The sequence below is a fragment of the Phacochoerus africanus genome, chromosome 5 (assembly GCF_016906955.1).
Source record: "Phacochoerus africanus isolate WHEZ1 chromosome 5, ROS_Pafr_v1, whole genome shotgun sequence".
NCBI lineage: Eukaryota > Metazoa > Chordata > Mammalia > Artiodactyla > Suidae > Phacochoerus > Phacochoerus africanus.
In genome coordinates, this window is record NC_062548.1 from 35,239,105 (window position 1) to 35,263,598 (window position 24,494).

The window sequence follows — 24,494 nt, forward strand, 5'->3', positions numbered from 1 at the left end:
ATCAATGTCTCAAGAGAAATCAGAAATCTGGATTTCTGCATCAACCTCCCAGTTTTTAGTGGTTGGCATTTGGTTCTAAGTTGGTCTTAAAACACTAGAGACTAAAAAGATTTCACAGCCAAACACAGTGAGCCTTGCCTGGATCCTGGTTTGAAAAACCAAGCTTGAAAAGCCATTTCTGGTACACGCCTGGGGAAAACAGTAATATAATGGGCTATTTGATGATGATATGGAATTTTTGTTCTTTTTCTTGGGTATGATACTGGAGTTGTATTATGTGGGAGAATGTCCTTGTTCTTAGGAGATCCACGCTGAAGGATTTAAGGATGGAGTGTCATGTCTGCAACTTATTTTCAAATGCTGCAGCCAAAAAACAAAGGAAAACAAGGGAGGAAGGGAGGGAAAGAGAGAGGAGGGGGAAAAGGAAGGGAAGAAGGAAGGCCATTCAGAGAGAGAGAGAGAGCCATAAAGCAAGCATGATAAAATACTAATAATTTTTTATCTAAAGTCATAGTTCCCAACTGCAGGTGATTCTTCCCCTGGATGACTCCTGTCAATGTCTGAGGACACTTTTTACTGTCCCCACCGTGGGGAGGATGTTACTGGTACCTAGAGAGTAGAGTCCAGGGATGCAGCCAGACATCCTGCAATGCACAAGATAGCCCCCCACAGCAAATTACCCTCCAGCCCCCAGTGTCAAGAGTCCCAATCAGGGAGTTCTCACTCTGGCACAACAGGATCGATGGTGTCTCTGCAGCAGCAGGGATGTGGGTTTAATCACTGGCCCCGCACAGAGGGTTAAGGATCTGGTGTTGCCATAGCTGTGGCACAGATCACAGCTCTGGCTTGGATTCAATCCCTGACCCAGGAACTCCATAAGCCATGGGGTGGCCAAAAAAGGCAAAAAAAATAAAAATAAAAATAAAAAAGGGTGCCAAAGGGAAGAAAACCTGCCCTAGATAAATGATATATATAATGGAGTTCATGTTTATTCTTCTTTCAAGTGTTTTGTATATTTAAAATGTGTCACAATAAAACACTGAGGGAAAACTTCAAAATAAGAATACATAAATAGGAGTTCCCACTGTGGCACAGGAAATGAATCTGACTAGTATCCATGAGGACGCAGGTTCAATCCCTGGCCTCACCCAGTGAGTTAAGGATCCAGTATTGCCCTGAGCTGTGGCGTAGGTCACAGACAAGGCTCGGATCTGGCATTGCTGTGGCTGTGGCATAGACCAGCAGCTACAGCTCAGATTTGACCCCTCGCCTGGGAACCTCCCTATGGCACAGATGCAGCCCTAAAAAAACGAAGACAAAAAAAAAATACATAAATAGAAATACCTTGTTGGAGTTCCCATCGTAGCGCAGTGGTTAACGAATCCAACCAGGAACCATGAGGTTGCTGGTTCGCTCGCTGCCCTTGCTCAGTGGGTTAAGGATCCGGCGTTGCCGTGAGCTGTGGTGTAGGTTGCAGACGCGGCTCGGATCCCGCGTTGCTGTGGCTCTGGCGTAGGCCGGCGGCTACAGCTCCGATTCGACCCCTAGCCTGGGAACCTCCATATGTCATGAGAGCGGCCCAATAAATGGCAAAAAGACAAAAAAAAAAAGAAAAGAAAAAAAATACCTTGTAGACCAAAGAAAATGTGTCTGCATGGTTTGGTACCTAAAGCCAGCCACCTTTTTCGATCACCTCTTCTCTGATAAATAGTGATAGAATGTGGCTGCTGTTACAGATGCTGAATGAGCATCTGTATAGTTCTCCTAACATCCCAGGTGAGGCCTGAGTATGCTTCATTGCTATCTTTCCCCCTTTTTAGCCCTAATCGGCTCAGAAGGAAGCAGGCGATGTGCCCAGGACTCTGAACTTGGAAACTGACATCACCAAACACAAGCACACTGGTGACCAGGAGTGGTCAGTGTGTGATGTGAGAGCAGCACGTGTTGCAAGTCTTTGAGGAGGAGGTACTTTGATAAGAATAAATTCCCCATCCCAGTGACCCTAGAAGCTCAAGCTCTGGCCAGCAGGTTAATCTCACCTGGAAACCACACTCTAGCCTCTCTGATGCCAAGCTTGGTGTGCTGGTCTCACCCAAGCATCCCAGGGCCCAGTGCGGGCAAAAGTAAATGAGACCATTGTTGTGGCTGAGACTTGAGATGATTAACTGCATCAGCAAAGCAGAATGCACTCAGCAAGTACTGAGGCAGCCCTTAGGACCACAGAAATACATATAAAGGCTACACACACAGGGGGTAACTAACAATAGAAAGTAACTAAGAGTCACACTGGATGAATTCATCCATTCTCAACCCAGTAAAAGATGCCCAAATCTGGACCAGTGTTTCTCCAAGTGTGGACCACCTCACATGAACCATTCAGGGAGGTGGTTGAATGCTGATTTCTAAGGCCCAGATGGATGGATGCAGAATCTCTCTGGACCAAACTCGACGATGTGCATTTTAAGAAGCTCCCCAAATTCTGCCACTCGCTCAAGCTGAAAAGGTCTGCCCCAGACACAGCTGAAACCAGGGGACCAAGGATTGGAAAATTTTCTGTGACCTTGAGCTAGCCACCCAACCTCAGCGATGATTTGCTCCTATGTGGGAATTAAAATAGCACCTGCCTCATAGCTGTACAAAGTAAATGAGACAATGTTTACACACACGTGTGCGTGCGTGCACACACACACACACACACACCCACCCCTAGAATAGTGCCTGGCACCCAGAACTTGCTCAGCAAATGTTACTTCCTTTCCCTGGACAGTGATTGGCTGAACACTGTAAAGCCTGGAGAGCTTTACAAAAGTATGGCTGCTCAGGCCCCACCCTAGAAATTCTGATTTGAACCATCTAGGGTGCAGCCCCTGGCAACAGAATTTGTGAAAAAGCATTCCAGGTGACCCTAGACATCAGCCAAGGTTGAAAACCATAGCTTGGGAGTTGCCAGTAAAAATCAATCATCCTTTCCGGAGTATGTACTTCCGCTGCATTCTGGAACTCCCGAAATGTATACAATGTGTTGAGTCTCTATTTCCCCAGAACTGGGTACCCCTAGATTCCACCTCCAAGCAGACCTTTCCTGGTACCTGCAGAAGAATGTGGCTGCAGCCTGCTGGGCTGGAGTAAGCGGAGCTGTAAGGGGGCAGGACCAGGAAATGGAGTCCCCGCCAGCCTGAAGACCACAACACTTTCTTCCACGGATGCCCAAAGGTTTGCTCCCCTCCACACTTTCCCACCCCAAAACAAGAAGGGATCCTCTAAGCCCTGGGTTGCAAAGGGCTCAAAGGAGATTTGAGCAGAGGAATTCACCGAAATCTGCAAGACAGCCTACCCATCCCCGGGTGAATCTCCCTACCAAGGAACAGTCGCTGCCGCAGGCTTGCTTCCATATCTCACTCTCACCTTAACACAGACCCCTGGCAAGGGCTGCGCCGGGTGTGGGAGAAGGGAGTGACACCACCGCGCAGGTGGGGTAGGCAACTAGGCACCCTGGGGTTGCAGGAGGTGGGCGGGGCCTGCGCTTTACTCTTTTTGAGCTTTCTTGAATCCCCTGGGAGCTTACTTCTGCGGTTTCCAGACCTCACCCTCCAACCACACCTCCCTGCGGACCCAGGCCGAGAGGAAGTTCCTCACCTCGTCCCCCAAATCCCTCCAGTCTAGGGGGGGAAAAAATCATCGGATACTCTGCGTATAAATAGAAAGTAATTACTAGTGAGGTGGTGATGTTCCTTCTCCTATTTTTGGTGGGTCTCTTTGTTGAGATTTTTTAGGCAGGCACACGGGGCGCGTGCAGACACACGCGCGCGCACAAGCACCCGTAGGTGCCGGGTATGTGTGTGTGTGTGTGTGTGTGTGTGTGTGTGTGTATGTGTAGGGGCGACACATGGCGACTCTGTAGCCCATATTCTGAAAGAGAATAAACCCTGCACCCCAGTCATCCAGCTGTTCACAAGCCGCCTGTCACTCTTCAACCCCGCCCGAACCTCATACCAACCCCTGGCCTCTCCCCAGCCGGAGGCTGCGTCCTCGCCACCGCATCCTCCGCCTCCAAAGTTACTAGGTTGTATGAATCGATTTAGACACTTGGGGGAAAAAAAGAAAAAGGCAAATAGCTCCATTAATTCCCAAATGCCTTTTCCCATCTGCTGCGACTTGCTCGTGCTGGGACTTGCATAATGAATAAGGCAAAAGGGAAAGTTGACGAATCAGGGCGGCTGGGGGGTGAAGGCGCGCGGGGAGGGGGGCTCCAGACCTGGGAGGCCACGCTAGCCCGGGCACTGGGCGCAGCACGCAGCTGCCCCGGGCAAGGAGAGGTGGCAACGGGAGAGAGAGACGTGGGGGTTAAGGGAGGGAGGGGACCAGCAAGGTCCCAATTCCAGGGGAATTGCGCTCGGGGAAAGCGAGGCGGCCGCTCCAAGCAAAGCTTTTGTTCTCGCCCTCCCGCACTCTCCACCTCCCTCGCCACATTTTCGCGAGTCGTACGAGTTGCAGGCGGCACACACTCCTTGCTTGCCTCCCTCCCTCCTTCCCGCACACACGCGCGCGCGGTCTCACACACGCCCCCCTTCCCTTTCGGGCTTGCTGGCCCCTGTTTACCTAGGAGCTAGTATCTGCAGTCCGAAGGCTGGACCCTCTCCCCAAAACCTAAGACTTCGGAGCCAGGGGCTCCCAGTCTGTGTCTCAAGCCGGCTTCAATCCTCGGCGGGAGAGGGCGGCAAGAGGGCGAAGGGGTTGGAGACAACCCCCACAACACACACACACACACACACACACACACACGCTCTTATCCACACCTGTGCTGAGCCCAGCGCCCCCTCTCCGCGCTTTCAGCCCAAGTTGGCTGCCCGGGTGACATCCCCTTGCGGAGAGGCCAGGGTGGGGTGGGGAGCGCCATTGCCTCCCGGAAGGTGGAAGGGGATCGGCGCCCGAAGGGGGGAGGCGGGAGAGAGGGAGGCAGCCCACCTGGACATGTGCTCCCTTTGGGGCCGGTGAGCCTTCTCCAGCCCCAGCTTGGTGAAGATGCCCACGAGCACCATGACGGCCACCACCCCGCAGATGATGTAAACGATCAGATTGGTCTTGTCCTTGGTAGGGTCATGCAAGGGGTCGTCCTTGCGCGCGGGGGGCTTGCCAGTGTTGAGCCAGAGCGGAGTGTCGTAGTTGGTGCAGGTGCTCTGGTTCAGTCGCCGCTTCTTAAACGTGCAGCAGAACCGGAAGCCACAAGTCCCGCAGCAGAAGATGAAGTCGCCCGAGCTGCAGTTGAACGGCGGGTCCCACTGGCCCATGACATCGAAGTAGCCCCGGCAGAAGTCCGGCGTGGGCGCCCGGGTCGGGGGCGCGTCCGAGACCCCCACGCCCTCGCCGACCTCTCCCGAGGCGGCCCCGGAGCGGTTGCCCCCCGCCAGCACCACCACGCCGCCCAGCTGCGCCAGCTGCCCGTGCCCCGCTCGCTCCTGCGCCCGGCACACGCGGGCGCACAGCTCGGTGAGGAAGCAGCCGAGGAGCAGCCGGAGAACGCGGCGCATCGTGTCTCCCAGCCCGGGCTCGGCCGCTTGGCCGCTGCTGGAGCCGCTGCAGCCGCCTCTCGAGGCGCGGCCGAAGCTGCCGAGGCTGCTGCCGGGGGCTGCGAGCCGCCGCGGGCCGCACATGCAGGGAGCGGCGCGGGGCGCTCGGTGGTCGGCAGCCACTGCGCTCGGCTCAGCCCGCGTTCGCCTCCAGCGCGCCGCGCGCCGAGGGGCCGGCCGGGGAGGAGCGCGCTGGGCCGGGCGGGGGGAGGAGGAGCGGGGGCAAGCGCGGGGTGCAGGTCCGGCTGGCTACAGGGGGAGGCGGGGGCCGGAGAGCAAGGGCGAGTCGTTCCTTCCGCGCCTCCCCTCAGCGAAGGCTCCGGACTCGCCGCCCCGCGCCCGCTCGCAGGATCCCTCTCACCTCTCCAGCTCGCCAAGTGCGCCGGAGAGAGCGAAGCGACACTTGTGGAATGAAGGGAGGGCAGGAGGGAAGGGGGAGGGGGAGGAGGGCGGGCAGAGGAGGCGCAGGGGGAGCGGAGGGGGGAGGAGGGGGCGGGCGCGAGCTCGAGGGGGGCGGGGGCGCAGGAGAGGAGCCTCGGGCCGGCGGGCGGGCGGGAGCCAGTTGGGGGGCGTGCAAAGCTGAGCGGGGCTGGCGGGTGGAGGGGAGCGAGCTCTCGCAGCCGCCGAGGCTGAAGGCACAGCTCGGATTTCCCCGCAGGTGAAGGACGGCGGCGGGACCTCCCGCGCCCTCTCTGGGCGGGAGCAGTGGCTCAGACCTGTTCAGGGCGCAGAGGCGGCTCCGCCCGCGGCTTTTTCCCGGGGTGCGTGCGCAGGAGCTGCGGCTCGAGTCGGCTCATCAGGGTAAGGGTGACTCGAAAGGTTTAGGGACAGACTAAGTAGCTTCCACTCCAAGACAGACTCGGGTGCAGCGGGATCAGCATCGCCCCTCCCAGGTGCGCGGGGCTGCCTTGCCCTTACCCAGCTGTGCCCTCCTGCCAGAGGCGACACCCGGCTGGCTCAACTTCCCGGGCCCAGGCGAGGACCAAGGTTGAGCTGAGAAGGCAGGGTGGCAAGCGCCTGGGCCCGGGTTAAGCACCCCGGGAGAGGGGCTCGGCCTGAACTAAAGTCAAAGAAATGCAGGGGTAAGGAGAGGCAGTGGCCAAGGCCGAGGCACTGGCCTGTCCCAGAACGTCATTCTTTGGGACTTCTCGCAGGCCCCCTGACCTGCCACTTTGTCACTCTTCGCCGTCGCCACCTTCCCTGCGCTCCACAGGAGGGCACACCGCCCGCGGCGCCGCCTCTGAGCTCCTAGATCTGGTGCAGCGCAAGGCCTAGGCGCCCAGCCTCAGCCGCCCGCCGGTACCTGGAGCTCGCGTACCTCGGTCTCAGGAACGGGCTGGCCCTTGTGCCCACCGACACCCTCCACCCCCCACCCCGGGATATGCTCACCCGGAGCCGCTGAGCCCCCGGCCTTGCTTCTTCGGGAAGCCTCCCATCCTCTGCCGTCAGCATTTCCAAATCTGCCCTCTTTCAAACCAGCCGATTCCAGCCATCCGTCCGCTCGCTCCCATTTCTCCCACTTCTTCCTCTCCTCGCTTTGAATTTGACTCCAGTAGCCCCCAAAACAGGATTTGTACCAAAGCTGCTACACCAAATTTAGATCCCCACACGCCCCTGCGTTTTGTTTTTTTAATTGCATTAACTAAGTATACACTTTGCAGTTGGCTGGGCGATTTGCAAGGAAATGATGTTTCCACCACCCTCCTCTCCATTTGGCTGCAACCGAGGGCTTCTGGGGGCATTTTCAAAGAGCCAAGAGGTTGGGTCACATCTGAAATGACACACTGGGGGGCGGGGGGAGTCCCCTTAGTGGAGAAATAATGGGAAGTTTTATTGGGACTCGTCACGTTTTCTCAGAGTGAGAAGGAGTTGGACCAACTGTGGCTTCTCTTTTAAGAAATGGTTGCTTTAGTGTCCCCCCCCAGAGACTTGAGAGAAGGACCCTATTCCAACAAAAACACACTAAGGCAACATTGACAGAGTGTATCCAGGGGTGTACTAACCCTGGAAGACCCACTGACTTCTAGGCTGTATTAAGTCCAAACCCACCAGAATGAGGTGTGAGGTTGTGAAGTCTAAACTCATCAGATTCATCATAATGGGATCCCCCAAACAGGACAGTGTGGTCTGTCTGTCCACCCACACTCACCACTGTGTGAGTCTACAAATACAAGCATTGGTGTGTGAGAGGTGACCACAGCTGACCTTCATTCAGTGCTTGTAATATAGCCATTGAGCCTGCTTGCTCTAAAATCACCTCTTCACGGATGCTCAGAGAGGTGCTGAGCATCTAGCAGACAAGCTGGTAATATTTGCTGAGCCACTAAGTGACTGATCTCATTTAACTCGACCACTTAGGTAATCTTACCAAGCCCACACAACAGCGGGAGAGACCGAGGCCCAAAGCAATTAAACTAGGTGCCCAAGGAAGTGCTGCCGTTGGCACGCGACCCAAGAAATTTGACCCAGGAGCCTGTGTTCTAACCACTGCAGGTAGTGCCTGCCTAAAATAGGCGTCCAGGCTCTCCATCCACCTGCCATGATACTATGTATTTGTTTTTTGTCTGTCATCCCACATTGAAAATGTAAACTCTATGGCAGAAAGAATCTTGAATCTTGCAGAGTCCCTGGCACCTAGAACAATGTGGATATGAGAAGCATTCAAAAAATATGCAAGGGCTATTTTTAATGAACTAATTAAGATCTTCTATGCAAGGCCCTGTCTTAAACTAAGAGAGGAAAGGGACACTTAGGGCTGAGACAGAGGTGCAGAGGGTTTGGGTGCTTATTTTCACAGGCTAATTCAAAACTAGGGAGGGCTACACCAGGAAGCTGAGGCTCAGAGAGGTAAAGGGCCTTGTCCAAGGTCACATGACTGGCAAATGGGAAATGCAGGGCTGGACGCAGACTGACAGACTCCTAATGGGGGGAGGGGGCTGCCATCCTACCCCACTGCAGCCCACGTGACACATCCCAGCAAAGCATCAGGGCTGAGAGTGGAGGGCAATGACCCAACAGAAGGATGAGGTCACAGACACCTTCCCTTCTGCAAGAGTTGGAGGTTTGAAAGCACTTCTAATATTTGATTTTCAAAAAAGAAAAAATCTTAGCAAAAAGAGACCAAAATTACGACAGAAAGGCCCATTTCAGAATCTGCCTCCAATCCCTGTAAAATATTGCCTGTCACCAGGACATTTGAGTCCGGTCTGCAGAGGAGACAGGCTCTGGCTGCTGTTCCCGGCTTTAATTAACAGAGACTGCCCCCTGTTTGTGACAAGGAGAGTGCAGGGATCTTGCTTTGGAAAGAAGCGAACCTAATCCACTCTGTGTTGGCTTATTTGCCAGATTCCAAACCTGAAGCCTCGTGAGCTTTGCCCAAACCAAATTCCCTTCCTGCCCCTGCTGTGGCGGTCACTGCCCCTTGGAACACTGCCCGAGCCTATTTCCCAAGAATTTGAAAAATAACTTAGAAGAGAGAAGAATCATCCTTGGTTCATTTGACCCCTTAAAGGAAAGAAGTGGATTTTCTTTCTGGGTAAAAAAAGTCAGTAAATAGAGTCACTGCTTCTCATGAGATGTGTGATTACTGAGAACACGCCCCCATTAAGAACATGTGATTGAGAAGGTATTTCTTTTAGGGTTTTTGGGGGGTGAGGGGTAGAGCATTTATAAACTTCCTAATTAAAACACATGGCAAGTTCACGGAAGATGAAAATCATCATCAAATGCCACCCCCAACCACTACTCAAATGAATTCATGCAAATATGTTGAAATTAAAATGTAGCTCTTAATGAAAATGCTTTCTATGAAAGAGATGATGACATTATTATTTACAACACAGGGGCTTTTAATATCTAAAGAAGAATCTCATTTGCTCTAGCCTTAATTATGTCACACTGCAGCGCACGCAGCAAAGGGAATGCAATTGTACTTCCCAACAATCAGGGAAGGCAGCGATATAACAAAGGATGTTCTCTTACCAGGACTTGCAACCAATGTCCAGAAGCAGCTCACAAATTAGATTATTTGTGCTGTGGCCCTCACTCTAAGGAGTTGTTTGTTAATTGTCTTCATCAGGTGGCCTTTAGGGTTTCGAAATGGTTTCTAAGCAACTGTTAGCCTTGAGGGAAAAAAAAAAAAAAAAAAGAGTTGAAACAGCTGTTGGTTTATAACCTCAGGGAGCTTTCCAGGTAGAATTTAAAACTGGCCCATCTCAGGAGAGAGATGAAAGCAGCAGCCCCTCCAGGTTGGCTGGATCCATAAGCAGCGGAACTTACAGATGAGTTTATCTTGGGTGGCTAAAGAGGAGTAGATCTCTGCACCCATCTGCCAGAATCTGAACAGTTTATTTAGGCTTTTGCATCCTTGGAACAGCTTCTAGGGGGAAAAGGTAGGTGAAATGTACATTTCAAGGGCAGAAGAGGGAGTGAGGAGCTTCTGATTCCCCAGCTCTAGGGCTCAGGTCAACCAATGTTCACATCCTCTCCATGACCTTCCCCAGCAGAAACCAAAATGTAGCTACTAGCACCTTGCCAGTTTCAAGGAACACACCCACTTGATATATTCTATTCTTTTGTTCTGAAAAGAGGAGAAGCCTTATAAAAGAGGTGAAACGGGTCTACAGTAAGGTTCTCCCAGACTGGAGGTAATGTGTGAGATAATTTTGGGCAGTATCCCAACAAAAAAATTTTGAATAGTTTTGTATTTACTTCAATGTATATCATTTTAAAAAAAAGATGACACGTCAAACACATGGCTTAAATGTTTAAAGTGTAATTAATTCTTTTTAAGTACATAAGAAAAATTGATGGAGAACCAGAGTCTTGCCTAGGTTTAAATCCTGGCTGTTTCTCAAATGAGGTTTAGGATCTCAAATAAGTCATTTAAGTAATTTAACCTAAGCCTCAGTTTCCTCATCTATAAGAAGGGGATAAGAAGGGTGCCTCTCAGAGATCCCCCACGTGGCTCAGCAGTGAACTCGACTGGTATCCACGAGGACACAGGTTCTATCCCTGGCCTCTGCTCAGTGGGTTAAGGATTCTGGCAATGCCAGGAGCTTCAGTTTATGTCGCAGACATGGATCGAACCCGGTGTTGCTGTGGCTGTGGTGAAGGCTGGCAGCTGGACTTCTGATTTGACCCCTAGCCTGGGAACTTCCATATGCCGCAGCTGCAGCCCTTAAAAAAAAAAAGGCAAAAAAAAAAGCCTCTCCCCAGGCATGTTACAGCCACTCCACACCTTGTATAGAGTGATCCACACAGTCAATGAAAACTTACGTTGACCTTAGTAATGAAACAGCCAGTTATTTTACCAGCAAAATGGGTTTAATTAGGAATATCACAGAATCGCAATTTGGGACAAGCAAAAACTCTACGTAAGCCCAGCAAACAACAAAAAAAGTGTTACCTTAGAAAAACACTAGGAACTCAAGGCATGGACGCTTTGAACCAAAGTCCGCTTGAAAGATCGAGAGATTTCGGGGTAGTGCTGGCTTCCCATTGGCTGAGTTTGGACAGTTCCCATTGGCTGGAGTTGTTGCTGGGTGGGGAGAAATCACCCTCCTCCTGAAATTGTAGAGACACCCTCCAGCTAAGAATGCCCGGTAAATTTCTGCCTGTTGCGGGTCTATAATTGAAATGGAATAGTAGTACCCAAGAGTTCCCGCTTCTGACCTCCAGGCTGCATTTTAAACGAGGTTTTCTTTATTCACTTTCACACTTAGCAGTGAAACCACGGCACTATTATTACAATAAACCTGAGGCGCCTACAATGTGTCGAATACCGGGGAGACAGCGACTGAGACAAGATTCTTGCTGTCCAGGACCTCCGAGTCTCCAAGGTGAGAAAGAATATAGAGGCAGGGCAGGCTTCCTGGGCAATGCAATCAGTGCCGTCTGGCAGGGCCCCATGCTCAGGAGTCCCGTGCTTGGTTTAATGCTCTACAGCTGCCTTCTTGAAATTCTAAATGATTTTTGAACAAGGCGTCTCACCAGTTATCTAGCCGGTCCTGTGTATAGGTGATGTAATTCCGGCAGAAATAGAGGTCAAGCTTATGGAAACCTAGAGGAGGATGAAACTCAGAGGATGATGTTTAGCTCCGCCAACACAGGAAAAGAGGACTTAGCCAGAAGTGGTAACATTTGAGCAGTCTTAAATTAAATAAATGTATGGAAGCATTCAGATTAACACAGCACGGGGAGTTGCCATTGTTGTTCAGCAGATTACAACCTGAATAGTATCCATGAGGGTGCAGGTTTGATCCCTAGCCTTGCTCAGTGGGTTAAGGAGCAAGCTGCGGTGTAGAGGCTCAGATCTCACATTGCTGTGATGGTGGTGTAGGCCGGCAACTGTAGCTCCTATTTGACCCCTAGCCTGGGAACTTCCATATGCCGAGGGTGCGCCCCTAAAAACCAAAAAAAAAAAAAAAAAAGCAGGAAGAACTTTGGTAGACTTTCTTTAAAAGTAGTTGTCAAAAGCTAATCCACAGGAGTTCCCATCTTGGCGCAGCAGAAACAAATCCAACTAGGAACCATGAAGTTGCAGGTTCGATCCCTGGCCTTGATCAGTGGGTTAAGGGTCCAGCGATGTAGGTCGCAGACACCGCTTGGATCCTGCGGGGCTGTGGTGTAGGCTGGCAGCTGTGCCTTGGATTAGACCCCTAGCCAGGGAACCTCCATATGCCACGGTGCGGCCCTAAAGAGACAAAAAAGAAAAGAAAAGCTAATCCGCAGAATAATACCAATATGTGTTGAGGATTTTCACTGGGCCAAATTGAGAAAAAGTAAGCCTGATGAAATAAGTATTCAAAAAGCACCTCTTTTTTTTTTTTTTTTTTTGGTCTTTTTGTCCTTTTAGGGCCACACCTGTGGCATATGGAAGTTCCTGGGCTAGGGGTCAAATCGGAGCTGCAGCTGCCAGCCACAGCCACAGCAATGCAGGAGCCAAGCTGTGTCTGCAACCTATACCACAGCTCACGGAAATGCTGGATCCTTAACCCACTGAGCAAGGCCAGGGATCGAACCCGCATCCTCAAGTCCTCATGTATACTAGTCAGGTCATTAACCACTGAGCTAGCCCTGGAACTCTCAAAAAGCACCTTTTTTAATTGTTGTATATTCTGTTTTTATTACACTTTAGTTTCTAAAGTAATGTTGAAGTTACTTGATGTTAGCCTCCTATTTATCTTGTGTCTGTGTGTGTGTGTGAGAGAGAGAGAGAGAGAGAGATCTTCAAAATGTTTCTTAGAGTTCCCGCAGAAACAAATCTGACTAGGAACCATGAGGTTGCATGTTCAATCCCCGGCCTTGCTCAGTGGGTTAAGGATCTGGCGTTGCCGTGGGCTGTGGTATAGGTGGCAGATGAGTCTTGGATTTGGTGTTGGTGTAGGCTGGTGGCTACAGCTCTGAATCGACCCCCAGCCGTGCGTATGGCCCTAAAAAGAAAAAGGCAAAAAAAAAAGTTTCTTACCAGGGAAAAAATTGGCAAACCTATCCTTCCCAATTTTTGGTCATTTTACTGTAGATGAAATCCCAGCGTCTGGAACACCTAATTTAGAATATCATAGTAGCTTCTGTCCACAAGGAAAGTGGCAGGTTGAAGCAATTATCTCAATAATTTAAATCCCTCCAACAGTACTGTGAAACCAAATAGGTTTTGGGGTCATGCATTTTCCAGCTAGCTATACTGGTTAAAATAAATAGGTGTATTCCCCAGGAATCACCTGAGACTAGATGAAAACCCAACAGCGGTTTACTCCCCATACCTGTGTCTCTCTGCTCAGACAAATGTCTGTAAACACAGGTTATATCAGTTAGTTTTTAATATGTGACAAATCATCCCCAAACTTAGTGGCTTAAAATAATACCTATTTATTTAACTAGCAGTTCTGTGAATTGGCAGCTTAGATTGGCCTCAATGGGGTGGTTCCTCTGGTTTCGGCTGGGCTCACTCATGTGTTTGCTGTTATCTGCCTGGTCACCAGGATGCTAGTTGGCCTGGGGCAGCCTTCAGCTGAGACAGCTATTTCTCAAATGCCATCAGGCTAGCCTGGGATATTTCACATGGTGCCTGGGAGGCTTCCTAGAAATTGAGAGAAAGCACAAAAGCCCTACTGAGACCCAGGTCAGAACAATCACACCATCACTTCTGACACATTCTATTGGTGCAGAGCAAGCCATGAAGCCCGTTCATATTCAAGGGGTAAAGAAATCGACTCCTCTTTTTTAATCTGAATTTTGTTTTATTAGAGTATAGTTGATTTTCAACTTCTCTTGAATGGAAAGGCAGCAAAAAAAATCACTTTGAAAAGGGACATGCATACAAGGATGTGTGAATGACTGCAGCCTTTTTAAAATATATATATATATATATATATATATATATATATATATATATATATATATATCAACTGCCTTGGTCTGTTTGGGCTGTTATGACAAAATACCATAGACTGCATGGTTTGTTTGTAACAGAAGTTAATTCTAACAATCAAGAGGCTGGGGAGTCTTAAGATCAAAACAGGATCGTGGTTGCATTTTGGTGGGAGCCCTCTTCCTGGTTCAAAGCCAGCACCTTTTCCTTATATTCTCACACGGTGAAGAGGATGGGAGATCTCTGTGGAGTCTCTTTTATAAAAACCATGATCCCATTATGAAGGCTCCATGCTCAGACCTAAGCACCTCCCACAGGCCCCACCTTCTAATGCTTCACATTGGGCATTAGGATCCCCACATATGAATGTGTTAGGGACACACACATTCAGTCGATAGCATCAACCTACCACACCACTCAAATCCCATTACTACGAACCAGAGTAGCATAAAAATCTCCACATCACCAAGCCTGCCCAGCCAACGGTGTTCAAGGAGAAACTCATATACCTGAATCGGACTGCAGTCAAAGAAGCAACAGTCACAGAGGGCTTTGTTTTCACCTACGTATTCAGAACAACCCTTGGATATTTGAGAGTTCAGTGCATCAGTGTCCAGCCATGTATCCAAGCCAGGAAACGGGAAGGTCTTTGATACCATCCTTTGTTTCAACTCCCATGTCCTGTCAATCACCAAGTTCTATCAAATCCCCCTCCTAAATAAATATCAGGTCCTTCCTCTCCTCTCATCCCCATTGTCACAGCTTCTGCCCCTACCTTCATCTTTTCTCATAGTGACAAATACACTCCCCCTCTTTTCACCCAACCCCTATGTCCTCATCCTGAGTCAGACTGCCTTTCATGCACTTAAACAGTCATTATTGAATGTTCATTTTGTGCCAAGCCAGGGACAGAGGGATACAAGAGGAAATAAGATAGAGCCTATAGTTTGGTAAAGAAAAGAAACAAGAGGTGCTCCTGCTGGGGCGCTATGGGATCAGTGGTGTCTCTGGAGGGCTGGGACACAGGTTCAATCCCTGGCCTGGGAACTCCATATGCCAGAAAAAAAGACAGAGATAGCTACAAATACTGCTATATTTCAAGAAGATACCGTGATGGATAAGATACTAGCCCTTTATTTTTTTTGTTTGTTTGTTTGGTCTTTTGTCTCTTTAGGGCTGCACTCAAGGCATACGGAGGTTCCCAGGCTGGGGGTCAAATTGGAACTGTAGCTACCAGCCTATGACACAGCCATCACAATGCGAGATCCAAGCCACGTCTGCAACCTACAGCTCATGGCAGTGGAGGATCCTTAACGCACTGATCAAGGCCAGGGATCAAACCCCCATCCTCATGAATGCTAGCTGGGTTTGTTAACCACTGAGCCACGATGGGAACTCCTAGCCCTTTAATTTAAAAAACAAAAATCAAAAAACAAACAAAAAAAAAAACTCAGAAAAATCTACTCAATATGGGAAAAAAAGAATGGATATATTTATGTGCATAATTGATTCATGTTACTGTACACCTGAAACTAACACATCATAAGTCAACTATAGTCTAATAAAACTAAAAAATAAAAAAGTCATTTAAAACAAAAAGAAGAAAACAAATTAGTCAGGACAGGTCATCTGTTTTAATACACAAACCCAAGATCTCAGGGCTTAACACAGTTAAGGATGACACAGGAATCCAAGTCCCCCCCATCATATAGCTCTGCCATCCTGAAATCATTCACTTCTAACCATGGAGGTACCATGGGGAGCCATGTCTGTGGATGAAAGAGCAGAGGATTGAGTGAGGCAATTTATGGCTAGACCTGGAGGGTGCATAAATCATTCCCACCCTATTCCCTTAGCTGAACTCCATTACATGGTCCCAATTTACTCACAGAGGAGGCTGGGAAGTGTAGTCTTCCTGGATGCTCAGAAGAAGAAAGAGAATTGGTGAGCAGATAACCCATCCTTGCCTCCACATGTGATTGTGATGCGTGTAATAGATGTTGTGGTTAGAAAAGTGTAGCATCCTATGGGAACCAGGAAAGGGTTGCACACATTTACGGTGTCCTAGAATTCAAGAAGATAGGCTGGTGGGCTGAAAAATGGCCCCCAAAGATACCCAAGCCCTAAGCCCTGGACCCTGAAATCCAATACCTTACCAAAAGAGACTTTGTGGGTGTAATTAAATTAAGGATCTTGAGCTGGAGAAATTACCCTGGATTATTCAAGGGAGCCCTAAAAGTAATCACAAGTGTTCTTACAAATGGGAGGTAGAGGAAGATTTGGATACAGAAGAAGAAGAGGAATGGTGATGATGGAAGAGAGATTGGAGTGATGCTCTTTGAAGAGGGAGGAAGAGGCCACAAGCCTGGGAAGCTGAGAAAGGACACTTGAAGCCGAAAAGGCAAAGAATGTCCCCAGAGCCTCCAGAAGGAATCAGTCCTGCTGACACCTTGATTTGAGCTCATTAAGACTCAGTTTGGACTTCTGGCCTCCGGAGATGTAGAATACATTTTTCCTATGTTAAGATACTAAGTTTGTGCTAATTTGTTACAACAGTAAGAGGAAACAAAAGCAAGCAATCATGCCAACACTGAGTTCCAGATAAGGATCACTCATTAGTGAGTGAGGCAAAAAGGCAGGGAGCGGATGGAGGTTAAGACTGAGAAGCAGCCAAGGGCTAACAGAATTTGGTGGGAGGGTTGGATTTCAACCTGAGGGCAATGGAGTAGCTTTTTTTTTTTTTTAATCTTTTTGCCTTTTCTAGGGCCGCTCCCGCAGCATATGGAGGCTCCCTGGCTATGGGTCTAATCAGAGCTGTAGCCGCATCTGCAACCTACACCACAGCTCATGGCAATGCTGGATCCTTAACCCACTGAGCAAGACCAGGGATCGAACCCGCAACCTCATGGTTCCTAGTCGGACTCATTAACCACTGAGCCACAACGGGAACTCCTGGAGTGACCTTAAAGCAGGTGCGACCTGACCAAGATTTGCACTTTTGAAGGAGGACTCTGCCTGCTCCGCAGAGACAGACCAGGGGAATCAGTGTTGGGGTAGAAGGCAGTCACTTGCTTTTTTCCAAGAGGAAAGTAGAAAGGCAATAATCCAGGGTGATGGCAGAGGACTAATGCAACACATAGGTGGACTCAATGGGACTTGATGATGAAGAAATGCCTGGGCTCCAACAGTTGACCAAGGGCAAAAAAGACATCCCCTCCATCAGCATCCATGGTACCAACTCTGAAGGTCAAGGGAGGGAGGGAGGAAGGAAGAAAGGGAGTGGGGAGGAAGAAAGGAAAGAAGGGAGGGGGGGAGGAAGGAAGGTAGTCCCTTTTGTCTTTGATCAAGGGCAAAAGGGACATCCCCTCCATCAACATCCATGGTACCAACTCTGAAGCTCAGGGTAGGAAAGGAGGGAGGGAGGGAGGGAGGAAGATCTTCAGAGGCTTTAACCAGCCTGGCCACCTATTCAGGACAGAGAGGAAACAGGTCGTCTAGGAAATCCAGAAGCACCCCTTTGTGAGCACCCCTCCAAATCCTATTGCTTACCAGGGCCACTGTGCCCTTAATAATTTGAGTAAAATAGTTCAAATACCATCTCCATAAAATGGGAAAGCCAGCATTAACCCCCACCTCCACCCACCCCATGATCAGTAGGGATTTGTAATTCTCCTAATCTCTTCTGACTCTGCTTTCCTGCTTCTGCTTGTACAGGTAGGCCTTACTGATCCCCAGGCTGTGGAACACACACACACACACACACATCTTCAAGATACACTTTAAAAAAAAAAAAAGGCAAGACAATTATTGTTAGAATATATGGACTATTTTTAGAAAGATATACTGGAAACCGTGGTGGCCTCTAAGGATAGGAACTAGAGGAGAGGGAGAATTACTTTCCTCCATATACTGTTGTATACTGTTGTTTTAATTGTCTATATACTTAATTTATTCAAGAAAAGCCAGGAGTTCCCACTGTGGCACAGCGGGTTAAGGATCCAGCATTGCCAGAGCTGTTGTGGAGATTGCAGTTGTGGCTGGGATTCTATTCCTGGTCTGGGAACTTCCATATGCTGAGGGCACAACTAAGTAAAAAACCAAAAAAGAAAAAAGAAAAGTAGTCAATTAAAATGCATTTAAAAGGAAAGAGAAAGAGAAGGAGGAATGGATGAGGGTAGATGAAAAGGAAAGAAGAAAAGAAAGAGCATCAAGCAGCTCAGCAAAAGCAACCACCTGAGTTCCAGTCCCATCACCTCTATGACGAGAGACCCCTGACCTTGACCAAACCGTTTCCCTTCTTTGGGCCTTGATTTTTTCATCTGGAAAATAGGTCAGCAAAATGTGATGCTCTCTAAGGCCCCAACGCCAGAAATCCACCCGCAGAGCTAATTGCTCAGGCAGAACTTTCAAATTAAAGCTGTAATTGTGCTGGCTTCCCACAGCCACCCAGGATGCTAACCATCACCATATGAAATGGCTTTTTCTTTATGAGAGTCATCTTTGGAATCTGGAGCCTTAAAGGGTAGAAGATGAATCATAAATAATATTTTTGCAAATCAGGTGGAATAAGGCTGATTTTTTACAGGAGGCACATGTGAGTGCCTGACCAGCCCTTGACCCTCTGCAGAGAAAATCTCTACTCTCCCACCCTTATAGCCTGGTCAGAGACAGCCCCAGATGGCTGAGCCAGAAGGATCCAATCAATTATCATGCTTCCCCAAAGCCAATTAGATTCCGCCTCTAGAAGTTGGACTGAAAACATAGGCGTTCCCTGGTGGCTCAGTGGGTTAAGGATCTGGTGTTGTCACTGCTATGGCTTGGGTTGGATCTCTGGTCCAAAACTTATGCATGCTGCAGTCTTGGCAACCCACCACCACCAAAAAAACCATAGATCAGGGGAGGACGAGGATGAAGTGGCACCTTATATTTATGTTCAGGAACCAGATCAATAGTTGCATGAGGGCAGAGATTGTGATTGTCTTGTTTACTGCTACATGCCTAGTGTCTGCCACCATTCTGGCACACAGTAGGTACTCAATAAATATAAGTTGAAAGAAAACAAAATAATCATTAGACCAAAGGTCCATAAACTCTTATTGCTCTAGGCCCCTGGTATCACCCTAGCTCCTTTCCTTTTGAGAACTAGATTTCCAGTTTTTTTTTTTTTAAATTTTGTGGGATTTTTACCTTTCTATAAAAACCCACTTACACCTAAGCTCCTTTAAACAGATTTTCATTTCTTTCATCCAGAAGAAACCTAATGTAGGTAATGTTTTTTCCAAAACATATGAATCATTTTTTTTCCTGATAGAACTTTTTAAAGTTAAGTGTTGTCAAAATTCACAGTACTGTGTTCTGTGGTCCAATTTAGGTCAGCACACACATATTAAAGAAAGAAATATAGGGGAACTGAAAAATGAATAGGGCAATGTCCTTCCCATCAGGAAACTCATATAGAGATGGAGAGAGACCAGCTACACAGCAAAGTCATTCCAATGGCAGGTCATCTGAAAGAGGAGGTTTACGTGGGAGAAAGAAATCAAGGAAAACTTCATAGAGGAGGTGACCCTGAAAATGGGCCTTGAAGAAAGAATAGGATGTCCCAGGGAAAGGATCTTCTGGGCAGAGAAGACACTTCAAATAAAGGTATGGAACCAAGGTGATGGTTCGTGGGACTACATGGTAGAAAGAAGTGCAAGGCTGGGCCAGCCAGGTAAAGGAAAATATGAGAGTGAACCACATGTGTGTTCACCAAAATCCCAGCCCAGGGTTTTGAGGGTTTTGAATTATTCAGGCCGATAGGATTCTTTTTCTTTTGGTTTGGTTTGGGTCTTTTTTTTTTTTTTTTTTTTTTTTTTTTGCCTGTACCTTCAGCTGCAAAATTTCCAAGGCCAGGGATTGAACCTGTGTCTATAACAATGGCCTGAGCCACAGCAGTGGCAATGCTAGATCCTTAACCTGCTGAGCCACAAGGGAACTCCCCAGTAAGTATTCTTAAAAAAAAAAAAAATAGTAACACATCTGGCAAGTCTCCAAGTGCTGAGAGGAGCCCTTGCAATCCTAGAAACTGAAATCGAAGAAGAAAGATGATCAGTCCTCTAATCTCAGTGATGGTTGCTTTTTCTACACAAATGTGTGGTATCCCTCCCCCAGAACATCTAATAAGCAGTGGATACACACTCAGTCCCATATAAACGTGGTTAAAACTAAGACATTATACTGACAGGGCTGAGGCTTGGTAGGTGAGTGCTGTTTTATATACAGGGCCAATTTGACAAATATGATGATCTATATGGACAACTTTTTTTTCATTTAAGAGTAAAAATAACTGGGGAAATGGGCACTCAGTCCCTGTTGGTGAGAGAATACAATAGCACCACCATTTGCAGGGTGTGCATTGGGGGTGGTAGTCATGATCATTTGACTCCATCTTTTAAAATACTTACTTCTGAATCTTAGTATCAATAATTCCTCTTTTTTAATTTTTTATTGAAATATAGTTGATTTACAGTGTTTCATGTGTATAGCAAAGTGATTCTAATACACACACACACATGTCTCTATATATGTGTGTGTCTATATATATTCTTTTCCAGATTCTTTTCCATTATAGGTTATTGCAAGATATTAAATATAGTTCCCTGGGCTATACAATAGGTCCTTGTGTTATCTATTTTATATATAGTAGAGTATATTTGTTAATCCTAAATTCTGTATTTATCCCTCTCCTCTCCCCTCTGGTAATCATAGTTGTTTTTTATGACTATGAGTCTGTTTCTGTTTGTAAATAAGTTCATTTGCATCAATTTTTAAATTTCACATATTAGTGATATTATATTGTGTTTGTCTTTCTCTGTCTGACTTACTTCACTTAGTTATGACAATTTCTAGGTCCATCCATGTTGTAAATGACATTATTTTGTCCTTTTTATGGCTGAGTAATATTCCATTATATATGGGTACCACATTGTCTTTATCCATTCATCTGTTGATGGATATTTAGGTTGCTTCCATGTCTTGGCTGTTATAAATAGTGCTGCTGTGAACATTGGGGTGCATGTATCTTTTTGATCAGCACTTCTCCTTTAAGGAGTCTGTCTTTGTGCACAAGATAATTGTATCCCCGTATACAAGACTATTGACAACAAAATTTGTTGCAGCATTGTATTAGTGAAAAAAATAAAAATGGAAACAACCTAAATGTCCACCAATTGGAGACTGACTAAATAAATAGAAGAATAAATAAATAGCACAAGACCACTAGAATTTGATTACCTATAGGCAGTACCACATAAGAGGGAAACATTTCCATTTAATTTTTTCATTTCTTACTTGATTTCTTATGGTATGTCTTACTTTTGTAACTTTAATAAATCTATACATTTCCTGAGTCCCCTGGAAACTATGTGTGTTCTCCAACATAGATTGCTACTTTATTGAGTGGAACAACGTTTTTGAAAAAAAGAAAGTCTTTTTTTCTTTTTTTTTAATGCACATTTGGGGCACAGAAATATTTAAAGATGGGCATGTTTTAAAGATGGCAACCTGGGAGTTCCCCTTGTGGTGCAGTGGTTAGCGAATCGGACTAGGAATCATGGGGTTGCGGGTTTGGTCCCTAGCCTTGCCCAGTGGGTTGGGGATCCGACGTTGCCGTGAGCTGTGGTGTAGGTCGCAGACGCGGTTTGGATCCTGCATTGCTGTGGTTGTGGTGTAGGCCGGTTGCTACGGCTCCGATTAGACCCCTAGCCTGGGAACCTCCATATGCCACAGGAGCAGCCCTAGAGAAGGCAAAAAGACAAAAAAATAAAATAAAAAATAAAATAAGAAAAAAAAAAGATGGCAACCTGAAGGATATTTCCTTATCTCACGTGCTTAAATTAGATCAGGACTGTGTTATAAAACCAATGTCTGTCATCCACTAGTTGTCATTGGTGAATTCATAACGTGCATAAACATTACTAGAATTGTCAAGTCAGCAGCAGAATCAGTGTCACTGGACCAGACACAGTTGGTGCCCCACCCAAGTCGCCTTGGATTGTTCTGACCCTGTCTTGTGACCCTTGCCTGCCCTGATGTGCTTTTGCTTCTGTTGCCCGCACAAGGAGGTCTTTAAAGGAAGAAAACTGTCTCGAGCTACTGGAGCAGACTTGCTTGGATGTTCCAAACTAGAAGTACTCAGAGGCTCCCTCCCTCGGAGGTGCCTTTGGTCAAAGACTTTCAAGTGCGGGAGCGTGAAATTCTAGCTCGGGCCTTGGGTCAGAACAGACTCTGAGGTATACCTTACACTCCTGAGCCCCCCTGCGGGGTCAGGCTAGAGTTACCCTCTGCGGAACTTTGCCGACAGTCACACTTTTGCCTGGCTTCTTGCCCTTCCCTGGGGGAAGTGCTTCCTGAATAAATCAGCAACATGTGAATTCTCATCTCCAAGCCTTCCTATGTAGAAATCAGTCTCAGAATATCATTTTTAGAAGTTTAAACTCAAAGCCAGAAATCAAAAACCCAAAATGCCGAGACCAGCTTTAGGAGTGGGTCAGCGGTAATGAACCGAACTAGTATCCATGAGGATGCAGGTTCAATCCCTGGCCCTGCCCAGTGGGTTAAGGATCTGGCATTGCCACAAGTTGCAGTGCAGGTTGCAGACTCAGCTCGGATCCCATGTGGCTGTGGCTGTGGCTGTGGCTGGCAGCTGAAGCCCAGTTGGACCCCCAGCCTGGGGACTTCCATATGGCACAGGTGTGGCCCTAAACAAACAAGACCAGCTTCAGAAAGATCCAGTTCCAAGTTTTCTCAAAATAGGATGATTCAGGAGTTCCCGTCGTGGTGCAGTGGTTAACGAATCCGACTAAGAACCATGAGGTTGCGGGTTCCGTCCCTGCCCTTGCTCAGTGGGTTAAGGATCCGGCGTTGCCGTGAGCTGTAGTGTAGGTTGCAGACGCGGCTCGGATCCTGCGTTGCTGTGGCTCTGGTGTAGGCCGGCGGCTACAGCTCCGATTGGACCCCTAGCCTGGGAACCTCCATATGCCGCAGGAGCAGCCCAAAGAAATAGCAAAGAGACAAAAAAAAATAGGATGATTCAAATCATGGCTGATATAATGACAGTTTCTCACAGCTTCAGCTCTTGGATTTGCTACTTTGAATCTAACCTGCTAATGATTCTGTCTATTGAAAGATGTATTATCTTCTCTTGCCCACATGTATAAGATGAGTAGATTTCATTGAAGAAATCCACTAAGTTCTCCTAATTATGTGCGTCCTTGGAATTACCAGCATCTGGAACATCGATAAAAACTTTGTGAGTTATTTCTTACATCTCTCTGTTTTTGTTTAAACTATAGAACTGCTGTTCTACTTGAATCCAAAATCATTTTGCAGATCTAAGAAGCGAGATCTTACCTCTCTGTTGGGGATATCATTAAGCTGTTCTGGGGATTAAATGAGGCTATGTGCAGAACCTTGTCCAGAGTTACAGCTCACGGTAAGCACCCAATTAGTCACCTTCCTACATTCTTCTTGTTATTTTTTTATTATTATTATAGTTGAACCTTCCTACATTCTGAAGCTGTAGCCCTTAAGGATATTCTAGTTCTGTGATTCCCAAAGTGTGGTCCCATATAACACTCACCTGGGGTGCTTCCCAAAAGCAGATTTCTGGGGCTCCATCCTTTTGAATCAGAATCTCCAGGAAATACCCAGAAATCAGCATTTTGTAAAGCCCTCTGTCTGAATTGCATGCAATCTAAAGTTCAGATATCACCATCTCCGATTCAGTGACCCCCCCCCCCCCAGGTAGAGTGATCATGAGAGTACAAGTGTATTAATAAGTATACTTTGTTTGAAAATGATGGGGAGTTCCCATCATGGCTCAGAGATCATGAACCATGAGAACTCTGGTTCAATCCCTGGCCCAGCTCAGTGGGTTACGAATCTGGCATTGCCAGAATTTTGGTATAGGTCATAGACACAGCTCAGAAATGGCATTACCAGCAGCTGCAGCTCCAATTCAACCCCTCACATGGGAACTTCCATATGCCACAGATTTGGCCCAAAAAAGGAAAAAAAAAAAAAAAAAAAGACAAGAACTCAAGTGAAACTAAAGCTAAAGAAAAAAACTGAAAAATCCAAGGTTAGGTTTAGGCCTGGCTAGATCCAAAGACTCAAAAGTTGCCTTCAAGATTATCTCTTTCCTCTATCTCCTGGCTCCCTTATCTTCTCATTTGGCTTCATTCTTTTGTTCCCCATGTGATAAAATTATAGCCACCAGCTGCCCTATCTTACCTTGACTTTATGCTAATGATCCTCAAAGACAAGAGATTATCTGTTTTCTGGTGGTTTCAGCAAAAGTCTCTGGGAGCTATCTGATTGGTCTATCTTGGGTCATGTGCCCATCTCTTAACCAATCAATAGCCAGAAGGATATAATGCTCGCTCGCTCGCTCGCGCTCTCTCTCTCTCTCTCTCTCTCTTTTTTTTCTTTGTCTTTTTAGGGCTGCACCTGAGACATATGGACGTTCCCAGGCTAGGGGTCAAATCAAAGATGTAGCCACTGGCCTAGGCCAC

General features: G+C 47.4%; 1 protein-coding gene across 1 annotated transcript in view; it reads right to left on the bottom strand.

The window, feature by feature from the left end:
• SHISA9 (shisa family member 9) overlaps window positions 1–5,528 on the bottom strand; it is a 306,580-nt gene extending 301,052 nt beyond the window's left edge. Inside the window, exon 1 of the mRNA XM_047779156.1 lies at window positions 4,966–5,528. Within this exon, the coding sequence (XP_047635112.1) occupies window positions 4,966–5,528 (563 nt within the window). The remainder of the gene's footprint in view (window positions 1–4,965) is intronic.
• Window positions 5,529–24,494: the final 18,966 nt, after the last annotated feature.